This window comes from Tamandua tetradactyla, chromosome 5 (genome assembly GCF_023851605.1).
Source record: "Tamandua tetradactyla isolate mTamTet1 chromosome 5, mTamTet1.pri, whole genome shotgun sequence".
NCBI lineage: Eukaryota > Metazoa > Chordata > Mammalia > Pilosa > Myrmecophagidae > Tamandua > Tamandua tetradactyla.
The window spans coordinates 11,096,576-11,118,586 of record NC_135331.1 but is presented as its reverse complement, the minus strand read 5'-3'; the positions used below and the strand labels follow the sequence as shown (position 1 = coordinate 11,118,586).

Here is a 22,011-nt window from a genome sequence, read left to right as displayed (position 1 = left end):
ACTTTGGAGGAGGTGGGGTGTGGTGCCTTCACCCTGCTAGGCAGGCCGATGGGGAATGCAGTTAGGACTGCCCTGGCTCTTGGTTAAAATATTTAATGACAGCTGTTGGGAATTGTGTCACACCCTACTATGTTTATTTTTATTTATAAGAGTCCACCTCGTTTTATTCGTTACTGAGAGGCACAAATTCCTCTTAGACTCATCTGATTTCACTTGAGCTGCTTCTGATACCAATCAAACCCGGGGATCTCTGCCCGAGGTGCCTCACAGCCGATCTATGACACTGGGTTTCAAAGGGAGAAAGAGTTTACTGCAAAGCGAAGCCAGGAGAACAGATATGGCCCGTGGGCCCAGACTCTCTCTCCCCTTCCAAGGAGTCAAACAGTGTTTTGATGGATTCACCCAAGGGGAGGTGGAGTTACTATTACGATTTACAAATGTAAAGGAGTGGAACCAGGCTGGACCTAAGCTAGACTAACCATTACCATAACAAGTATGAACCCCGCAGTTAGTTCAGGGCTGCCTCAAGTTTCTTCCTTAACATCAGGGGGTTGTCTTTGTGATAAGTGTCTAAATTTGTAAAACAGGGTAAGGGGTTACAGCAGGGCCAGTCAAGAGGTTTTTACAGTTCGAAATTTAGTGGATTTCAGTAACTGACTATTCTACAACATACCAGAAGGTAAGAAAAAGGCGTCTGTATAACGATTCAGTCATCATTTTTTGTTAAATCTTAATATCTCGGTTAGATTCCTACTGAGGTGCCTTTTGTCCAACCCAACCCATTTTAAGCCGTCAATAAAACCTGCTGTTTAGCATGCGGATGTTATTATTGCTCAAAAAATAAAGAACCCGTGTCATTCTACCACGCCGGGTAGGCGGGGTAAGGAGGGCGCTCTGATTTTTACGCAGGCACCGCGCTGGGCGCCCGCGCGCTTGGGGGCGGAGCCGCCGGTGGACCCGATGGACCCCGGCGGGGCTGCCATTTTGGCGCCTTCCCTGAGGCGCTCCTACCGGCCTCTGGTGCCGCCGCCGCTGCCGCCGTTAGCGGCGGCTCTGTGTGCCAGGATGAACGTGATAGACCACGTCCGGGACATGGCAGCCGCGGGACTGCACTCCAACGTGCGGCTCCTCAGCAGCTTGCTACTTACAATGAGTAACAACAACCCGTGAGTCGAGGCGGGGAGTGGTCTGGGGCTGAGGAGAAAGCGGCGCGGGTTTGGGAGCCGGGGCTGCGGGGGTCTGGGGTCGGGCGGGACGGATGGGGACCGCGGGCCCCGATCGAGGGTGCAGGGTCAGCGAGGGCCTCGTCGCACGGAGCCGGCTGCGGGGCGCGAGCTGTTTACTAGGCGCCTGCGTTGCGCCCGGCTTTGGGATGTTGCGAGCGGCGGCGGCTCGGAGGATGGGAGGCAGGAGGTGCTGAGAACCTCTTGAGGGTCCGGCGCCCCAGACCTTGGGCGCCGGAGTTTTCCAAGGCACCTGGCGCTGAGCGGAGCGGCTGTCGCGTCGCTGGATTGAATCCCCCTCTCCCGGCTCCTTCACAGAAAATGTTTTCCCTCTCTCGCCGCAGCTCAGATTGGCCCAGCCTCCCGGATTGTATACACTCGCTCCCAAGTAAGATGGATGTATTCCCTCGGGTGTATCTGGAGGGTCCACTTTGTCGCCTCGGCATGCCCCCGAATACGGAACACTCCCTGGGTGGGTGGGCGTGGCGCCTCTTTGACTTGCACGAGATGCCATAGCCTGGCCCTTTCCGGGTTTTCCGAGCTTCCTTTTGTGGAATCTCAGTAAGGAAGAACCAAAGGTCCAGAGAGTCTTTCTCTGACCACCAGCGTAACCTCTGCTGTATCTCATTGCCCTGTTTTATTTTCTGCATGGCTTTTACCGCCTAATGAAGTTATTTATTTCATTTGCATCTGCCTCTCCTGCTAGACAGCAAGGACCATGAGGACAGGTGCCTCATCCGTTTTGTTCACTGCTATAGTCCCCATCACCCAACAGGGTGCCTGGGGGGCAGTGATCGCATACATGTTTATTGTACGTCATAAGAAGTGGGTTCAACCTAGTACCTTGTCGAATTTCACACATCTGGAAAGTGGAGGAGCCAGGACTGGACCTTGGGCCCCTCTGACTCTAGAGTCTATCTGTTCTGACCCACCCCAGACTAAAAGGCATTGTACTGAATCTTCTGTGCAGTGTGGATTCCCTGCAGTTGGCATGCTCCAGAAGCTGTTTAGGTCAGCAAGGAAAGGCCCTAAGTGCATGCAGTGCAGACACTGCTCCCCATTTCATTCCCGTTAGTGTAATTTGGACCTCACTATGTGAGACTCATAATTTTGCCAGCCGCTTAGAGTTGACAGTGAGGAGGCCTGGTCTCTGTCAGGCTTCTGTGTTTATTTTGGAGCCTTTCATTTGGTTTCCAGTGATTTTCCAAGGCATTTGGTTTCACCATTGAGGATTTATGCAACATTCCGTCAATACTCTAAGTTCTTAAAGATGTTACAGGATACTCTGAAGCAGTTTGGTCCTCTGGCTAGACTAAGTTTACATAGCCCAGGCTGTGTGTCATACTGGGGACCAATAGTTTTCTAGTTTCAGGAGGTGTTTTAGGTTCTGACCTTTATCATTTGCATTTTAAATTAACTTATTGAATATGTAATACACATACTGCTAAAAAAATTTTTTTTAAAAGATACAAATAGTGCAGAAGGGATTTGCAGGTAATTGTCTGTCCCTGAACCATTTCCCTTCTCTAGAGGCAACAGCAATTGAGTTTCTCATGTATTAGTCTAGAGATAATCTCTGCATGTATATGTAGGCATGTATGTTACATTATATAAAAATCTAAATGAAATTCTTGTATGTAGTAATATTTTGTTCTTTATCCGAGGTCTTTATTTTTCACTAAATATATAGAATCTCAGAGTTAGTTAAGTCATCTGGTCTGTACTTTTTGGTCCGTGAATTTCCTTTGTAACTTTCTTTTTTTATTAATTTTTTATTTTTTTATTATGATCATTCCATTCTACATATATAGTCAGTAATTCATAATATCATCACATAGTTACACATTCATCATCATGATCATTTCTTAGAATATTTGCATCAGTTCAGAAAAAGAAATAAAAAGACAACAGAAAAAAATTCATACATACCATACTCCTTACCCCTCCCTTTCATTCATCACTAGTATTTCAAACTAAATTTATTTTAACATTTGTTCCCCCTAATTATTTTTATTCCATATGTTCTACTTGTCTGTTGACAAGGTAGATAAAAGGAGCATCAGGCACAAGGTTTTCACAATCACACAGTCACATTGTGAAAGCTCTATCATTATACAATCATCATCAAGAAACATGGCTACTGGAACACAGCTCTACATTTTCAGGCAGTTCCCTCTCCAGCCTCTCCATTACATCTTGACTAACAAGGTGATATCTGTTTAATGCGTAAGAATAACCTCTCTAGACTCTGTTTGGAATCTCTCAGCCATTGACAGTTTATTTTGTCTCATTTCACTCTTTCCTCTTTTGGTTAAGAAGGTTTTCTCAATCCCTTAATGCTGAGTTCCAGCTCCTTCTAGGATTTCTGTCCCACGTTGCCGGGAAGGTCCACACCCCTGGGAGTCATGTCCCACGTACACAGGGGAAGGGTGGTGAGTTTGCTTGTTCTGTTGGCTGGATAGAGAGGCCACATCTGAGCAGCAAAAGAGGTTCTCTTGGGGGGTGACTGTTAGACCTAATTTTAAGTAGGCTTGATCTATCCTTTGTGGGGTTAAGTTTCATATGAACAAGCCCCAAGATTGGGGGCTCAGCCTTTTGCTTTGGCTGTCCACACTGCTTGTGAGAATATCAAGAATTCAACTTGGGAAAGTTGAATTTTCCCCCTTTCTCACCATTCCTTTGAAAATACTTTTTATATTCACTGTTCAAATCACTCTGAGATTTATGGGGCATCGCTCTGGACAAACCAGCAAAATCTCATGCCCTACTCAAGGTTCCATGTAGTTATGGTGTTCATTTAAGCTGTCTACATAAGTTATATTAGGAAATGCACTAGTCAAAATATAAATTTTGTACCAAATAAACGTTTTTTGCTTTAGTCTCACACATAAGTTAAAAATTTTAAATATTAATTGCTATCTGTTTTCAACACCCTGCAGTAATGACATTCCTATGTTCTTCATGTAAAAACATTTTTTAAATTTGTACATTTAATCACTATCATTATACACTCTAGGCATTCCTAGATTATACCATCTCAGTCTTTATCATCCATTTTTCTTTCTGATTTCATTTGTGCCCCCATCTCTCCTCTCTCTATCATTCTCACATTCAGCTTCATTCAGTGTTTTAACCTAATTATATTACAGTTAGATAGTATTGTGCTATCCATTTCTGAGTTTTTACATTCAGTCAGTCCTGTTGGCACAGTCTATATCCCTTAAGCTCCAATTACCCAATATCTTACCCTATTTCTGTCTCCTGATGGTCTCTGCTACTAATGAAATTCTCCAAGTTTATTCACTAATGTCAGTTCATATCAGTGAGACCATACGATATTTGTCCTTTTGTGTAACTTTCTTTTTGTTTAGTCTACCTATCCTTTTTTTGTTTTTTTAGCATTTTTAAATTGAGATATAATTCAATTTCATAAAATTCTTTTAAAGTGTACAATTCTGTGGTTTTCAGTATATTTATAAGGTTCTACAAACATCACCATAACCTCAGTTCCAGAACATCCTGGAACATCCAAAAAGAAACTCCCTTGAAGGAGTTAGTGTCTTTCATTTCAAGAGAATTACTCCATGAGCAGTCCTTCCCCATCCTCTCTGACCCCGTAGGCTCTAGCAAATAGTAACCAGCTTTTTGTCTCTGTGGTACCTATTCTTGATAATACCTTCATTTGTGAGACATTAGCAATCTGTAGAGTTTTTTCACTCACTCTGACTTTTATTTTAAGGGCCTGAAATTTCTATGCATCAAAGAGAAACTTGTAAGCTCCTTTTAACTTGGGTAGGGGAAGGGTGGGGTTGAAGAGTAAAAATATGCGTTTCCCATTAAGTATGGTGGCCAGATTCTAGTCAGTTAAAATACTTCTGAGCAATAGTCAAGGCTAAATAAAAAGTTTGAAACATTGGTTCCTTTATGGTGTCCTTAAACCCCTGAGATTCAAAGAGGTAAAATAAGAATTCTAGTCCTAATAAAATTAACTTTTATATTTAATAAAAATAAAAATCATACCAAACAAGAGTAATCTTTCTGTGTGGTGTTTTCTTTAGTATTTGAAGTTTTCAAGTCTTCTCACACCTCTTTATATTCAGCCTCTTCCTAAAAAGGATTCAGCGTAGAGAGGTTTCTCTTTTCAGTTCCTTTAACCCTTGTTTGGCATTATAGTTAAATTGTTGTAATTGTTCTCCTTTGCCCATATTATTCTTAAAACTTGATGTTAACATAAGATAATATGGACAGTTACATATTACAGTTAAGAGGGCTTTTATTAAAGGAGGAGAGGGAAAGGCTTATTGCATTATCCTTTTATATGTCTATATTATTGAATGTGATTTACAGGTATGCATTCCATTATAGATAGTAAAGGAAAATTAAAGTATATTAAAACAACAATTTATGGCAGTATGCTAGACCACATTAGCGTAGAGATGACTGTCATGCCTCTCACTTTAGGGACTAATATTTAAAGTACATTGACTTTTTTGTAAACTATCACTCTGTAAGGCTTTGTGCTAGGCTTACATAGACGCTAAGGAGGGTGTTCTGTCTAATATCAAAATAGCTCATGTAGGAGGTGTGCTTTCTTTCTTTTCTAGTGAGTTATTCTCCCCATCTCAGAAGTACCAGCTTTTGGTATATCATGCAGATTCTCTGTTTCATGACAAGGAGTATCGGAACGCTGTGAGTAAGTACACCATGGCTTTACAGCAGAAGAAAGCCCTAAGTAAAACGTCGAAAGTGAGACCTTCAACTGGAAATTCTGCATCTACTCCACAAAGTCAGGTAATTGGAGATAGCAGTATGAAATTATTCTGAGAGAGACTGAAAGAATCTAGAAGATGGCTCATCAGCTGTAGGAGATAGTAAAATAATAACTAATTTTAAAGATAATCTGATTGGAGGAACAATGACAAAAAGCTGCATTTCAATGGGAAAATGCACCCAGTCAAGCACTGGGGTGTAAGAAGAAAATTCACTTTTTATGTATGGATCTGACAATGGAATCAAACAGGAATTATCAGGATTCTAACCAAAGTTGTATGTTGTCTCCCTTTTATACAAACAGAACTCAGAATGTATAGCATGCTTGTAATATCAATGGAAAAACGACTTTTAAAATGTCATTCAGTTTTTAGAACTGTGAATACCTGAGAGAATTATTGGAAATAATTTAAGGATTTTTGATGATTTTTGTTACTTGATAAATATTAGTTAAATAAATGAAAGGAAAAAATTGTAACGTCCTCACTGTTTGAAATATCCCATTGCTAGAAATTAACCCTAACAATAGACTCAGTAGGTCTACAAGGTGTGACCTAAGGCTGCTCATTGCCACCTTATTTAAAATAGTAAGAAACTGGAAACAAGGGTCTGGTTAAATTATAGTGTAGCCATAAAAATGCAGTATCATGGAACTATATGAGAGATAAAATATGAGATAGAGGTATACATGCAAATTTGGAAAGAATTGTATTTATTAATGAGGTATAAAGTACTGTGTTTGTTACCGTATTTGTTTAAAGGGGATAGTATATGGAACTATAAATATATCCTAGCACATGCATAAAATATCTGAAAAGTGTACAAAGATTGTGTGTGTGTGTATGTGTGTAGGAAATAAATTTAAGGGTAGAAAGCTTTAGGGAGTGAGAAACTTTGACTTTTTAATATGAATCTTTCTTAAGTTTAAGTATCCTAACTATATATATGTAATTTATATTTAAAAAGAATACCAGTAAAGTGGGAGTGAGATTATAGGCCCAGTTTTTTTTTATCTTTGTATTTTTCCACATTAAAAACCCCACAAATTAATGTTATAGTTCCTTTTTTTTTAAGCATATAGAGACACACTTTATTTTTTTTCGTTATTAAAGAGCTGGTTATCAAGGGTTTTTTCTTATTTTCTGATGCCGAATGGATAAATATCATCCAGACAGGATCATTCATAAAGATAGCTAACATTTATTGAGCATTCACTATGCCCAGCATCATGCTAAATCTATCATATGAATTAATATATTTAATCTTCAGGGAGGCTTTTTTAAGAACTTGAGATTCATTTCACATACCAGAAAATCTGTCCTTTTGTGGTATACCATTCACAAGGTTTTACAGCCATCACCACTATCTAATTCCAGAACATTTTCATCACCTCCACCACCACTTCCCCCCACCCACCCCCCAAAACTGTACGCATTAGCACTCATTCCCTATTCCCTCCTTTCCCCAGCCTCTGGCAATCACTAATCTGCTTTCCATCTCTTTGGGCTTGCCTATTTTGGACATTTCATGTAAATGGAATCATACAATTGGAGCCTTTGTGTCTGGCTTCTTTCACTTAACATGTTTTCAAGATTTGTCCGTATGGTGGTGTGTATCAGTTCCTCCTTTTTATTGCCAAATAATATTCCATTAAATGGATCTATCACATTTTGTTTATCCTTTCATCATTTAATGGATATCTGGGTTTCTTCTTTTTGACTATTGATGATGCTGCTATGAACATTTGAGTACAGATTTTTGTTTGGACATAGGTTTTCTCTTTTGAGGAGTGTATACCAAGGACTGGAATTACTAGGTTACATGGTAACATCTTTTGTTTAATTTTTTTTGAGGAGCTACCATACTGTTACAATAAGGTCTTGAAGAGGGGTTTTCCTTACTTTTTAGTGTCTTCCATCTGAAATTGAAGTGAAATACAAAATGGCTGAATGTTATACAATGCTAAAACAAGATAAAGATGCCATTGCTATACTTGATGGGATCCCTTCAAGACAAAGAACTCCCAAAGTAAGTTGAATGAACAATTTGTTTATTTTTGTCCTTCCCAGCCCTCAAATTCTCTTCCCCCCATATTTTCCCTGTGCATTCAGGAGCTCCTCTGAACATTTTATTCATGACTCTCTCATTTTGTTCCCCTGCTAATCAGGGAATGGGGGTTGTTCAGGGAGCTAGATGAGTGACTTTCTTAGGAGACCTTGAATGATAGCTGGAAAATACTGTGCTAGTGCTTACCCTTCTTTAATATTCCTTTCTCTAGGAAATAATAATTTGCAGAACACTTCCAAATGGCAAGAATACTTCTTTAGAACTTTTTTTCATTCGATAGCAGAACCCATTTGATAATAGCTGTGGTTTTTTATATCCCTTTATTTTTTAAATTAAGACCACAAGATTCCCTTTGTACTTACTGGTTTATGGGATATTCATTCATGTTAGATTGGGCCACATACTGAAATGAGGAAACACCTTTAGTTGACATCAAAAGATCTGATATTTTGGGCAGTGCGATGGCAGCTCAGTGGCAGAATTCTCGCCTGCCATGCCAGAGACCCGAGTTCAATTCCTGGTGCTTGCCCATGCAGGAAAAAAAAACAACAACAATAAGGCACAAAAGATCTGATATCTTATCTGAGTTTAGGGTGTTCAGGCTGGGTACAGCATGAATGTGGATAAATTACCAATCTCTGAGCTTTGCTTTTTTTCTCTCCATATTTATAAAATAAGACTTAATATATTTTTTTCTGCTGACTTTTGTAAAAATAAGTAAGTTAATGTACATGAAAATACTTTTTAAAATTATTATTCTTAAGGAGTATTATATTAAGCATTTTTTATCAAAAATATTTTTTGAGGTCTCTTAGATGAACGAGAATCCTTGCTCCTAGTATTGAATTTACATCAGTATTTAACCTTCTAACATATACTCTCATGTCACCTGCCACCCTCACTTCACTTTAAATTGTTCTGTGTAACTTGTGCTTGACAATAAGATACCATACAGATTAGATATTCGTGGACATCCTTCTTCCCTTAAAGAAGAGGGATCTGAACAGCCAGGAAGCGGTATATTTTAGTGAGTACTTCTTCAACAAAGTGTTGCTGTATTTTGAAAGTAACCAGTTAAACTTGAAGAGAATGTATTTAAGCACTTCCTGATATTGAGGAACTATTTATTATCTGAGTTTCTAAAACTAGGATATTTCCCCCAGTATGTCTTACAGTGGTGGCTGCTATTAAAAGCATGTGTAAGTTTTTTTGTTTTTTTTTTTTTATATACATGGGCAGACACCGGGAATCGAACCCGGATCCTCTGGCATTCCAGGCAAGTATTCTTGCCTGCTGAGCCACTGTGGCCCGCCCAAAAGCGTGTATAAGTATTTTATGGAGTAACCTATCACACTATAATGTTGGTTGCTATGTACATACAAACTAAATTGCAGTCTTTTTTTTTTTTTAATTGCATTCTTGATAGCCTGTAAAAGTCTTGTCTTACTTCCAGAGTAATTTTTTGGCATATGTGAAGAGTGAGTATTGCTATATTCGGCATGTCTCCTTTTGGGAGAAACCATTATGATTTTAAACTTTGAGTGATACCTATTCCTCATCTTACTGGAAATATACCCTAATTTCCTTCTTAATAACTTTCAGAATTTTAGGGAACATTTTTGGAAAATGGTTAAACACAAAAGCCAGCTTTGTGGTAAGCAAAACTTTGATGTTTGCAGCCATCATTCTTGGAGATACCAAAGTAGTCTGCATTTGTTAGGATTGCATATCCCTTATGCTATAGAGATGTAGCCAGGAGCAAAGATGTATGCCTCAAGCATAGACCTTTAATATTTATAGTTTTTCTTTCTTGTCAGTTAGGGAGTTAACTGGCTTCTCAGTCTGTGTAAACGGCAAAGAAGTGAGTCAAAATATGTCTATATGAACATCTGTTAATGTATGGTAAACATCATCCATCACACATTCCCTTATATTTTAAAGGAAAATCCAGTTAAGATGATAATATCTTGTTAAATCTTCACCTTTTAAGAGTAAACATACCAGTTAAAATTCTCAGTTTTTAGAAAATGATCACTGCTTATTTTTATAACTGGTGGAATATACCTTTAAGATGTTCCCAAGTACAGATCTGTTTTAAAAAGACTTTCTCACTTAGGTACTTAGTACTCAAAATTCATCCTTTCAGAGTGATAGTCAAGTAGCCTAACAGGATTTTAATATTTGTTGAAATAGATCCATCAGTCAGAGTTTGTAATAACCAGCAGTCAAGAAAGGTTCTTTCAAGTATTGAGATCAGCACTGGAGTTTTCCTTTAAGTACTTGCCTATGCATTTTTAAAATAGCCTAAAATGGAAAATCTGAGACCAGATAATTTTATTTCTGGTGTTTCATGATTTCATTGTTTGAATTAGGTGGACTAAGGCCATTCTGATTGTTTTATATACTGAAGGTCTGTAGTTGGTCTTGTACTTCATCTTCAGAGCCATTCTTGAGTAAATATCTGGGTTTTAAATTGCATACCATGCCACAGACAGTTGCAGACATTAACTTTTTTTGTGTATCCTCATGTTGACTGATTCCTTAGGTTAATGATCGGGCAAACACTATGTTGCATTTGAAATCTATTAATTTTAAATTGGAATATTGTGTTTTTTTCTTTGTACCATTAAGAAAGGTCATTCACCTCTTTTTGAAACCTCTACTTTTGGGACTTGAAGACATTCTTAAGTTTTCCCTGTTATGTTTTTGGGAAGGGTTATTTCAATAGAGCTTAACTAAGTTATATATTTGAATTGTGCAAAAAATGCAGGTATACTGTACTTACTGGGTTTAAATACTGTAGCAATTCTCTGATTCATTGTCACCTCTATAGATCAGTTAAGAGTCTGATTTTTGTAGCATTGCTTCAACGAACTAGATAATACCTGTGAGTCAAACCACTGGACTAATTGTTGAAAAGAAGCCAAGTATTTAATTCTGTATCTGTCATTTCCTTTTTGGGGAAGTTCATCTGATACTCTTGCTAGTGATGTCAGGAGTTCATTTTCTTATCCCTTTATATTAATTGTATTTAAGATATGTAAACTTGAGCACTTTTGAAGTAGTTTGGCTACTGTCTTGAGATCAGGAATAAAGGTAAATAGAATTCTGTAACAGTGCTCAAATGAATGTTATTCCAGTTTCCAGAAGCAGCATCTTTGGTTCAGATATTACTGGACAGTTTGGTTTGGTAAGTGAGAGAGTAATTGACTTTCCTATTAGGGTTGGGAGGACCTAAATAAAGTAAGGGTAGTAATTTTTTCTTTATTTTTAAGAATAGGGCTATGGGTAGATTTTCCAGTGAAAAGAAGAATAGTAGCTGGTAGTAAAAAGCAGGACTTTTCATGGTAAGATATTTTCTTTGCAATATACAATCACCTTACTGTCTTTTGTTTGTTTATTACAGATAAATATGATGCTGGCAAACCTCTACAAAAAGGCTGGTCAGGAACGCCCATCTGTCACCAGCTATAAGGAAGTGCTACGGCAGTGCCCATTAGCCCTTGATGCCATTCTAGGTATGGATACTTTTCTGCCTGTTTTTGTGGCATGTTTGTAAGATTGTAGTTCTCAATCTTGGATATGCATTAGAATAACATTTTTTAAAAGTTTGCCCAGGCTTCACGTTGAGAGGATTTCATTATCAACATATTCCTTGTGTAGTGATATTAAATGATGGTTGTTCTTTCATATGTATCTTGCTTAGAATAGGGAAATGGTTGTGTTTGTAGCCAAGGGAAAGCATAGATTGTTGCTTCTTGTATTGTGGAAAAGGTATTGTTGCTTCTTGGGTTGTGTATTCTGTAATGCCTCACCTTTCTCCTGCTTTCCCTTGGATTAGGTTTGCTGTCCCTTTCTGTAAAAGGTGCAGAGGTGGCATCTATGACAATGAACGTGATCCAGACTGTGCCTAACTTGGACTGGCTCTCTGTGTGGATCAAAGCATATGCTTTTGTGCACACTGGTGACAATTCAAGAGCAATCAATACCATCTGGTGAGAGCCACAAAGTTAGCTCAATGTTTTTTGTTGTTTTTTTTTTTTACATAGGCAGGCACGGGAATTGAACCCATGTCTTCTGGCATGACAGGCAAGTATTCTTGCCTGCTGAGCCACCGTGGCCTGCCCTAACTCAATGTTCTTGAGGCCCTTTCCTTGACTGGAGGTTTGCTGTGTCTAAACTAACAAAAGAGAAAAGCAAGATGCTTATCTCTCAGTGTTGCAGCCAGTTGTTCCTGGGGTTTGTCAGCCCGATATTGAATGTCCTGACTGTAATAATCTCTTTGTTGGGGACCTTTTAAAGTATAAAATCAGATTGAATTCAACTCTATACTTGAAAAAGTAGTATGACTCTTGAACTGCAGACTTCCTTAGTGTACTGTGTTTGGGCCTAGAGAGACATCTGTTTGGACACGCCAGAAAAATACTTTATTTAAAGCAGCATTTGACCTGGTTTGCCTTCTTAGGGCATAGATTTTCTTTCTAGTCAGATAAAGTCCAAGGACAAGAGACTGGGGTTTATTTTACACAGAGTCATCCAGTTGAAGTAGTTGTCACTTGGTAGTGACCTTACATTTAACATCATTTAGTGTATAGTTATGAAAAATTTTGTACTTAAACAAAAGAGAATAATACTCATTTACCAATCACCCAGATTCAGCAACTAGTAGGATTTATAATAGATTTTAAGGTTCACTATTTGATGTCTTCAAGTTCACTAGAGAAAAAATCATTATTGCGAGATAACGTGGAGCTACTGGGAAGCTTAGCAGATCTTTACTTCAGAGCTGGAGACAATAAAAACTCTGTCCTCAAATTTGAACAGGCGCAGATGTTGGACCCTTATCTGATAAAAGGTAAGTGTAATTCTGGGAAGGGTGGGAGTGGGTGTAAAGAGGCAGATCAGAGATGATACAGAGAAAATGTAAAATGACCTCCTAATACCATTTTTCATAGAAATATTTTGAACAACTTACAAAAGTAGCTTTTTATCATTTTTTTTATAATCCTGACACATCTCTAATGCTTGTATAATCCCATTTTGAACATTTGTTTTTGTTTGAATTCAAGTGTTTCCTTCCCACAGATCATTACTTGTTTTGTTTGTTTGTTTGTTTGTTTGGGAGAGTCATAGTCCCTGCTTATGATTTATAAATTTATGATGTGCCTGATTGAGAGTTTAGATGACCTCCCTAGAGCCATTAGTATCCTTTTAGGAAATTTTTTTTTTAACTGCGTCCTTAGTACAATTAAAAGATAGTAAGGGAACAGATACTAAGAAAGGGATAAAATGATTAAAGGAGGTATTTAGGAATGAACAAAAAAATCACTGACCAGAAAAAAGAGTGTAGCTGAAGGGGTAAGCATGGATACTTGTTAGTGACTGTCAGTGAGCACTCAGAGGGTTGGGCTCAGGAATAATGGGAATTCAAAGTTAGTTGGAATGGCTGAATTCCATTTATAAAGGACCAGAAAAAGCCATCATAAAAATGTGGCCTCAGGCTGTGCGACAGGCTCAGTGGCAGAATTCTTGCCTGCCATGCCAGAGACCCTAGTTTGATTCCCGGTGCCTGCCCATGCAAAAAAAAAAAAAAAAGGAAAAGAAAAAAATGTGGGCTTATGACAATAAACAGTCTTATAGCCCCTTAAGCCTAGAGAATAACAGAGCAAGAAAGGGACCTCCACAAACATCTAGATGAAGCAACAGACCTAGAGAAATTGCTCTTTTCCAAGCTGTATGCACCAATGATGAAAATGGTGTTTTAGAAATGCTAATGTGGTAGGAGGCAGCTCAGAGATGGAAGCTCAAACTCAGGCTCAGGGGACAGCAGGGGATGCTGAGGTAATATTGGCTTGACAGGAATTTTCATGGGAACCTAAAGAAATAGCAAGGAGTGGAAGAGAATTGTAGCAAGAGGTGGCGACGCAGAGAGCATGGGACCCTTTTTATAGAATATTTTTTAAAACGATTGAGAGTTAAAGGGGGTGATTTTTAATGAAGTAGATTTCAGAAAGAGCTTCATGCTTTTTCTGGAGTAGAACAATGTTTTCTGAGAGTAACTGGTGTATTTTTAGCATATTGTGTATACTCCTGACTGCCTGGAGCTCTTGGAAGAGAGAACTTATTTGATGCCTCTTTTAGGCCTTTTCTGGTTATGAAGTAGGATAGTTGTATTCATCATACCAAGGTTATAGGGAAAAACAGTACCTAAAAATAACAGGCTTTCAAATTGTGGGGTAGGTCCTTCTCCGTTGTTTGTTTTTGGATGGGTTTTGCCTTTTATAATAGCCTTTCTTTTCTTTTTTTTTTTGTTTGTTTGTTTGCTATGTTGTGGCAGTCACATTTCACTCATTTCCATGTGAATACCCAGTTATTACAGCACCATTTGTTGAATGTGTGGTGTTTTTTACTTTTTGGGTTTTTTTTGTGGGTTTTTTTGGTTCATAGGCTGGCGATGTAACCTGTCTCCCGCATGGCAGTGTTTTTAAAAACTACTTTTGTAAAAAAGTAGTCTTTTTTTTTTAAATTAATTTTTAAATTTCTTTTTTAAAATACCAAAAAACACCAAACAAACACAAGCATTCTTAACCTTTGATTATTCCGTTCTACATATATATCAGTAATTCACAATATCATCACATAGTTGCATATTCATCATCATAATCATTTCTTGGAACATTTGCATCTATTCAGAAAAAGAAATAAAAAGAAAACAGAAAAGAATTCATACATACCATACCCTTTACCCCTCCCTTTCATTGATCACTAGCATTTCAAACTAAATTTAATATTTGTTTCCCCCTATTATTTATTTTTATTCCATATGTTTTACTCGTCTGTTGATAAGGTAGATAAAAGGAGCATCAGACATAGGTTTTCACAATCACACGGCAGTAGTCATTTTGTAGGAAACCAAAAGTACTAGTGGAAGGTATCCCTAGCAGTAGAAAGGGCTCAGACCCTTCCTGAGCTGGGGCCTGGGCAAGGGTCTGAAGGGCAAATACCCTGGGGCCAGTTATAGGTGTTGCTTCTTTATGTAAAACCCCCTGCTTCTTTGTTCATAGAGCCTTTTTTTACTGGGTCCTTCCTTTTTAGGAATGGATGTATATGGCTACCTTCTAGCCCGAGAAGGGCGACTGGAGGATGTGGAGAATCTTGGCTGCCGCCTTTTCAATATTTCTGATCAGCATGCAGAACCCTGGGTGGTCTCTGGGTATGTTTTACCATCCTCCTTGCTCCCCAGTTTTCATTAGATTCTTTGGGAAATTTAAGGAAGTAATTTTAAGAAAGTAATCAGACCTGGATTCAAATCATGTCTGTATCTTAACATTGTTTACCTGTTTGAGTCTGTTTTGTCATTTGGGAAAATGGGGATGATAATCCCTATTTCAGAGGGTTAAGTATCAATTGGCATATTGACTACATTGTGCTTAGTGCTGGGCCTCTGCCTAGTAAGCCATCAATGAACAGGATCACACAAATGCTGCTTTGTTATTGACCTGGCTTTACAAACTCCTTTAATGTCTCTGATAACTTATATCCAGGTTATCAGATTCTTTTCCATAAGTTTTCCCTTCCATATCAAGATGTCCCCCTTTAAAATAAATATATAGTAGGTTTTTTTTTTTCTTTTCTTGTTTCGCTGATACAGCAGTTTAAAGCTATAAATGTGGTATGTAATAAGGAGTATTGTATGGCCTTCTCTTTGATTTTTTTTGGATGAAGTTTCTTCATAGTCTCTCAGATAACTTTTGGTTGTTTTTTTTCCTCCAGGTGTCATAGCTTCTATAGCAAACGTTATTCCCGGGCCCTCTATTTAGGAGCCAAGGCCATTCAACTGAACAGTAATAGTGTTCAAGCTTTGCTACTTAAGGGAGCAGCTCTTAGGAACATGGGAAGAGTCCAAGAAGCAATAATCCATTTTCGGGAGGCCATACGACTTGCACCTTGTCGCTTAGATTGTTATGAAGGTAAGACAGAAAATATAGGTAAGTAGTGTGAATCTGTATATGTGTTGACAGCACTCAGATTGAAGGGGTCATTAGGCCGGTTCCCAAATTTTGTTGTACTTTAGAATAATCTGGGGAGCTTTTAAAAATCATCCTTTAAGTCAGACGGTTTGGAGCTAGGAGGTTAGGCATCAGTAATTTGTAAGGATTCCAGGTAATGCCAGTATGCAGACAAGTTTGGGAACCACTGCATTTAGCAGTTAAACTTATGTAGGCCTATAACTTGGTTTTCAGTTTAAAAACTTTCAGAATTCATCTTTTTTCTTTTTTTTCTTGTTTTGTTTTGTTTTGTTTACTTACTTTTTTTGGTGAGGGGTTAGTTGAGGTGGTTTTTTGTCTTTTTTACCCCCTTAAATGTGACTATTTGCCAGGTACTGGGTTGAGTCACTTGGTTATATCTATTCTTTTTCACTATCGTCTTGGACCAGAGATTACTCCTAGGGAAACTCCATATCCATATCTAACAATGTTGGTGGTGGGAACAGGTCCATTCATTGTGACCTCTAAAGTGGGCACAATTAGGGTCAACCTTTGTTTTATTATGTAATATTTTAAGTTCATGTGAACTGACTCTGGGAGTTGAAAGAAACTGTGCCAGCTTCAGCTACATTTAGTGACTCAGTCATGGATGTTAAAATAGATCATATGAGATGCAGTTCTCTAAAGCATATTTTTATAAGAACTTAAAAATAAACCCAGGAGTCTAGGAGTAAGTTGCTCTTCACAGGAAGATGAGTTCAAATTTGAGGAATAAAATTTGGAAGAATGGCTAAAGAAAAAATCTGCATATATAATCAGAGAGCTAGGCCAATTTGGATTTCTTTGGGGAAAAAGGATTGTCTTTGTTCTTTATGAAACCCCAGCAAACCAAACACCAGCTTTTGAATTCAGATTAAACTTTTGATCATGAAACTTCCATACCCTCCCAACTACTTTTATCATAATAATTCCATTCTCTGCATACCTGTTTGACAAGGGCCCAGTAATGCGGTCAGATAAACCACCACCACAGTGCTTGTAAAGAAGATGGTTAGAGTCATTGGGGCAGAGGACATTCTCCAGTTGGCCAGTGATCCTCTGTGAGCCGTCTTCTTTCAAGCCACCATTTGGAAATTTGAATCAGGGTGAATGTAGTTATGCACTCTGGTGCTTCCTGAAACCTCCAGCAGAGCTTTGATCCTTTACTAGGGGAGTGCAGTAAGTGCACTCTTTCCATGTAGTGGGACGTGAGCATGATAACCTTACATTCTGAATGCTACATGCTGCCCTTAAGAGGGAGGTAATTCTGGTTAAATAATCACAGTGTATCATAGAATATGCATGAGTGTTATAAAGTCTGCTAGGTTGAAGAATTATGCAGAGAAAATCTATCAGAGATAGTGCATGAGTTTGGGGTTTAATCTGTTTTTCTGTTTTAATAAGTGCTTTGTGACAATACGTTCTTTCTCTGTTCTCCCTGACTTCTTGGCATGAATATCTGAGAGTTGACTCTACTTGAGTTGACCCAAAAGTGCATCTTGCAGTGTGTGCGAAAAGAGGCAGGAGCTGCAATATTTGGTCCATCTAATTAAATGCTTTCCTGCTAGTGCAGGGGTCTGAGGCTTAAAGAGGAAAGCCTCAGCAAGTGCCATTTGAGTTAACTTTTATATTTCAATTGAAAAAGCTTCCTATGCTCCTAGGTTGCTTGACAGTAGGGCCTTTTAGTTGGTAGAAGTAGTTTATAGTTTGGAGTGTAGGAGCCCTTCCCCCTTTAATCCAGGACTAAAGATGACTGCACTTATCTGGAGATTAACAGCTCATTGATGAGCAGGAGACACCAAAACTTTGAGTTTTGTTGGAAACATCATCTCTTGCTACTTTAATCTCCTCACCGTAGGACACACTAGTGACTGATATCAAACTTGTTCCTCTGAATTTGGATGGGTGTCTAAATGCTGTGGTTTACTTAAACACACTTGTAGCCTTCACTCACTGAAGGTACCTTTATGCAATACAGGTTTTTTCCACATCCATCAAGTGTTCCTGGGAAGAGTGCATCCTCACTATTTCAGCAACATAATCCTCCAGTCTAATCTCACCATCAGAGTTTTTCCCTGGTCTCCCGTTTGTCAAAAATGTGAAGGTTTGCAATTTGGAAGGCTGTCAGAGTAGAAGAATGGCTTGGAATGGTAATATAGTTGAATTTCTTTCTGTGCTTTATTTTTTTCAGGTCTCATCGAATGCTACTTAGCCTCCAACAGTATTCGTGAAGCAATGGTGATGGCTAACAATGTTTACAAAACTCTAGGAGCAAATGCACAAACCCTTACCCTTTTAGCCACTGTTTGTCTTGAAGACCCAGTCACACAGGAGAAAGCCAAAACCTTATTGGATAAAGCTCTGACCCAAAGGCCAGATTACATTAAAGCTGTGGTGAAAAAAGCAGAACTACTTAGTAAGTGTATCTTATACTCCCAACTGTTCATTGTTGATTTTTTATAAAACTTGATCTTATTTGATTTCCCCATATCCCACTGGTTGCAGATGACCAGACAGGTGCCTTTTGCAGTCTGCTTGAATTGGTTTATTTTTAGCACAACCAAAAGCAGCTGGCATAGAACTGTTTGAATTGGTGATGGCCAACTTGAAACTTTTTCCTACTGGCTCAAACTAGCTACAGTTGGTTGGCACCTGTTCAGCCCACTTTGATCTGGTTTTAGCTGTTCTGAACTTGTCTGGGCTGAATACAACTGGTTTTAGCCACTTGTAACTCTTTTAAGCTATTTGGTTTTTCTTAACATCCCTTGATTTTTTTTTTTTTCTTTTCAGTCCCGATTATGATCAGTCCTGGGTTCAGTCTAATTTGGCAAATAAAATGCCTTTTGGCTTTCCATTTTGAGCTAAGGTTAAGAGTATATTTTAAAAATCATGGGAGCACGGGTGGTTCGGTGATAGAATGCTCACCTGCCATACTGGAGACCTGGCTTTGATTTGCAGTCCATGCACCACCCTCCCTCCCCCCAAAAAGTATATTTTTAAAATCAGAACTGAACTGCAGATTTCCTAATGAAATAGGAATTGCTCTCACTTCTTGCATCACTATCCTTCCCTTGACTTCTACAATTAGAGTGTCAGATGCGATCATCATGGCAGTTTATGTATATATAACTTGGGATGAGAGTATATTTTCAAACAGTTGTTGAAATAGAATGAGGGTTTTTTTCCTTTTCAGGCAGAGAACAGAAATATGAAGATGGAATTGCTTTGCTGAGAAACGCACTAGCTAATCAGAGTGACTGTGTCTTGCATCGGATCCTAGGAGATTTCCTTGTAGCTGTGAATGAGTATCAGGAAGCAATGGACCAGTATAGTATAGCACTAAGGTAGGCATTTAGCCTCCCATGGTGGGAAGGAGGGGTAGAGGAGGCAGTGGAACCGTGTAATAGAAGTTCTAGAAATACAGAGTTTGTGCCCAGAATTGAAAACAAAATAATAAGTAATGATAGAAGAGTTATTTGTGAATTCATGACTTCTAAATATTTTTCCTAAAGTATATTAGCAACATTAAAGAACTGTTTCACTCATAAGCAGCCTATACCACTATGACATTTGTTTTCATTTTTATCATCTCTTCCTCTCCTTGCCCACACATATATGTATTTTTATAAGGTTATAAGTATAGTATATTTTATATTCTGCTTTTTAAAATCAAAGTATTGTAAGTACTTTCCCACGTTTCTACCTACTGTAGTGAAGAACTTAATCTCTGAAGTTTGAATACTACCTTCACCACCTACTTACTGTTATCTTGGGCAAGTTACTAACAAATTTCCTTGTCTATGTCTACCTACTTTATTAGGTATTAAATGACTAAATGAGGATTAAATAATTATTCCATGTAAAGCTCATAGCACTGTGTCTCATACATAGTAAACATTTAATAAATAGTGGTATTGTTACTACTTAACATAGAAGTGATTTTTTTTTTTGAGGGTTGTCTGTGTGTCTGTAAGATCATGGTAGAGGCCTATCTTTGAGTTTAATCAATTCCTTTCTTATTCATCAGGCAGTTGCACACCAGTTGAGTGCCTGACATCATAGTACCCTCTGAGGATGCTGTGATCTAGGAGATCACAATCTTGGGGGTAGTCAGCCATGCAAACCAATCGGTACCATCTGCAAGGTGCTTTTTATTGTAGTCTGTAGAAGCCCAGGTGGGGGGCCCAGAGGACAGAGAGTCCTGGGTGTCAGGGGAAAGCTATATGGAATGTTTCAGAGAAGTCAATGCACAGGTGACTTGTATAACAAGTCAATACACAGTTATATAAGTAGGAGTAGATTCCAGCATGGTTTTTTTTTTTTTTTTTTTTTAATCCAGCATGGTTTTTTATCTGTTTTTTTGGAAGCCCAGAAGCAAGTGAGAAAATAAAATGCCAGACTTTCATAAGAGGTGGGATTTGCTAGGGATTGGACACCTACTGGCATGGGTGATGGTCATGAATACAAACAGAAAGATTGCTTAGGGGACAAATAAATGTCTTAGGGCTCTAAAGATGTATTGAAGCTTAGCTGCTTAACTTGAAAGTCCAGGTAGGGGTAGCCTTGAGGTCCTGGGGTCTAACCTAGGAGCTTTACACGTACTGTTCCATGATGCAGCATGATGCTTCTGGTTGCCTAGTAAAATATGCATATGTTTAATTAATGTTGTACATGGAACAGTTTTACTCACAGATAATAACTTTTGTAATTTTATAGCTCAAAAACCCAGTATTTAAAGATTATATTTGCATTTTTCTGTTAGTATTTGCTACTTTTTCGTTTGTGTTATCTGGTAGCTTACTCTAGCAAAATGCTAGGGGTAATAGGTATAAAAAGGTTGAGGAGTTCTAAAAATAAAGAAAAGACACCTTTTATACTTCTAGTGGCAGACTTTCTCATTCTAGCCTGTGGAGCCCGGAGTTGTTTGGAGAGGCCAGGCTTTAGCAGTTTCTCTGTGACTGTGGTCATTTCACTGCCGTGCCAGGGAGATGACGAATCACCCAGCAAGAAGCAAAGCAGAGATTCAGGCCTCTCCTTTGTTTTGTTGTCCCCTAGTTTGGACCCCAATGACCAGAAGTCTCTAGAGGGGATGCAGAAGATGGAGAAGGAGGAGAGTCCCACGGATGCCACTCAGGAGGAGGATGTGGACGACATGGAAGGGAGTGGGGAAGAAGGGGACCTGGAGGGCAGCGACAGTGAGGCAGCCCAGTGGGCTGACCAGGAGCAGTGGTTCGGCATGCAGTGAGGCCAGCCTTGCTCTGAGCACTTCCCGGTGGACTGAAGGACCCCTAGGAACCTGCACTCTGGGAGGACACGATTTGCAGCATGGGATTACAGCAGGGGTCTTTGCACCTCACTCCATATTTCTAGTAGTGACTTCAATTTTCAAACTAAGACTGACCAACCTTCCATATATTTCCATCCTCTCCCATCCTGCCAAGGAGGACAGAGGGAGCACTCTGTGAGGCTCACAAATATGGTGGGCTTCTGGGACAAAGAGTGCTTTTTTAAAACTAATTTCTAAATATGAAAGTTCAAGGAATAGATAAGTGTTTTTTATCTGTGATGTCGCAAATAAGTTTAAAGGAGTGATCTGTCATCCCAAAGCGAGAGGGTCCTCTCCCTAATCAGATGGCAGGATGGGCTGGTCCTTTCAGAAAGGGCTTCCTGTTCCCTGAAGTAATCATCCTGGGATGTCCAAAACTTCCCTAGTATCTTTGCTTCCTTCTGCAACGTTAATAATGCCTTAAACTGACAGTTGCTGTTTTGCAGAACAGTTTTCCTATTTGCTAATATGTGGTAATTTGCTGATGAGCCTGGGCCAGACTGAGAAACAGCTGTCACCTAGAGCATGAACAGAGGTGCACTTGGGGCAATTAACTAATAAAACTGTTTTTTGTACAGTAGTGGTGTTGGGTTGATCA

The 22,011-nt window shown here is 38.9% G+C and overlaps 1 protein-coding gene across 1 annotated transcript; it reads left to right on the top strand.

Moving 5' to 3' along the window:
• The first annotated feature begins 954 nt into the window (after nucleotides 1-954).
• ANAPC7 (anaphase promoting complex subunit 7) lies at nucleotides 955-21,993 on the top strand. Its single transcript, XM_077159825.1, has 11 exons — nucleotides 955-1,166; nucleotides 5,828-6,014; nucleotides 7,902-8,021; nucleotides 11,467-11,578; nucleotides 11,902-12,055; nucleotides 12,773-12,915; nucleotides 15,156-15,273; nucleotides 15,834-16,030; nucleotides 18,279-18,503; nucleotides 19,281-19,431; nucleotides 21,143-21,993. The coding sequence occupies exons 1-11, from the start codon at nucleotides 961-963 to the stop codon at nucleotides 21,330-21,332; spliced, it is 1,803 nt and encodes a 600-aa protein (XP_077015940.1). The 5' UTR covers nucleotides 955-960; the 3' UTR covers nucleotides 21,333-21,993.
• The last annotated feature ends 18 nt before the right edge of the window (nucleotides 21,994-22,011 follow it).

Bases quoted from the DNA above. Each gene is read 5' to 3' on its own strand.
- ANAPC7 (XM_077159825.1), top strand. From the start codon at position 961: ATGGACCCCGGCGGGGCTGCCATTTTGGCGCCTTCCCTGAGGCGCTCC. The intron at 1,167-5,827 runs GTGAGTCGAGGC...TTTCTTTTCTAG, and splicing joins ACAATGAGTAACAACAACCC to TGAGTTATTCTCCCCATCTC. The intron at 12,916-15,155 runs GTAAGTGTAATT...CTTCCTTTTTAG, and splicing joins GGACCCTTATCTGATAAAAG to GAATGGATGTATATGGCTAC.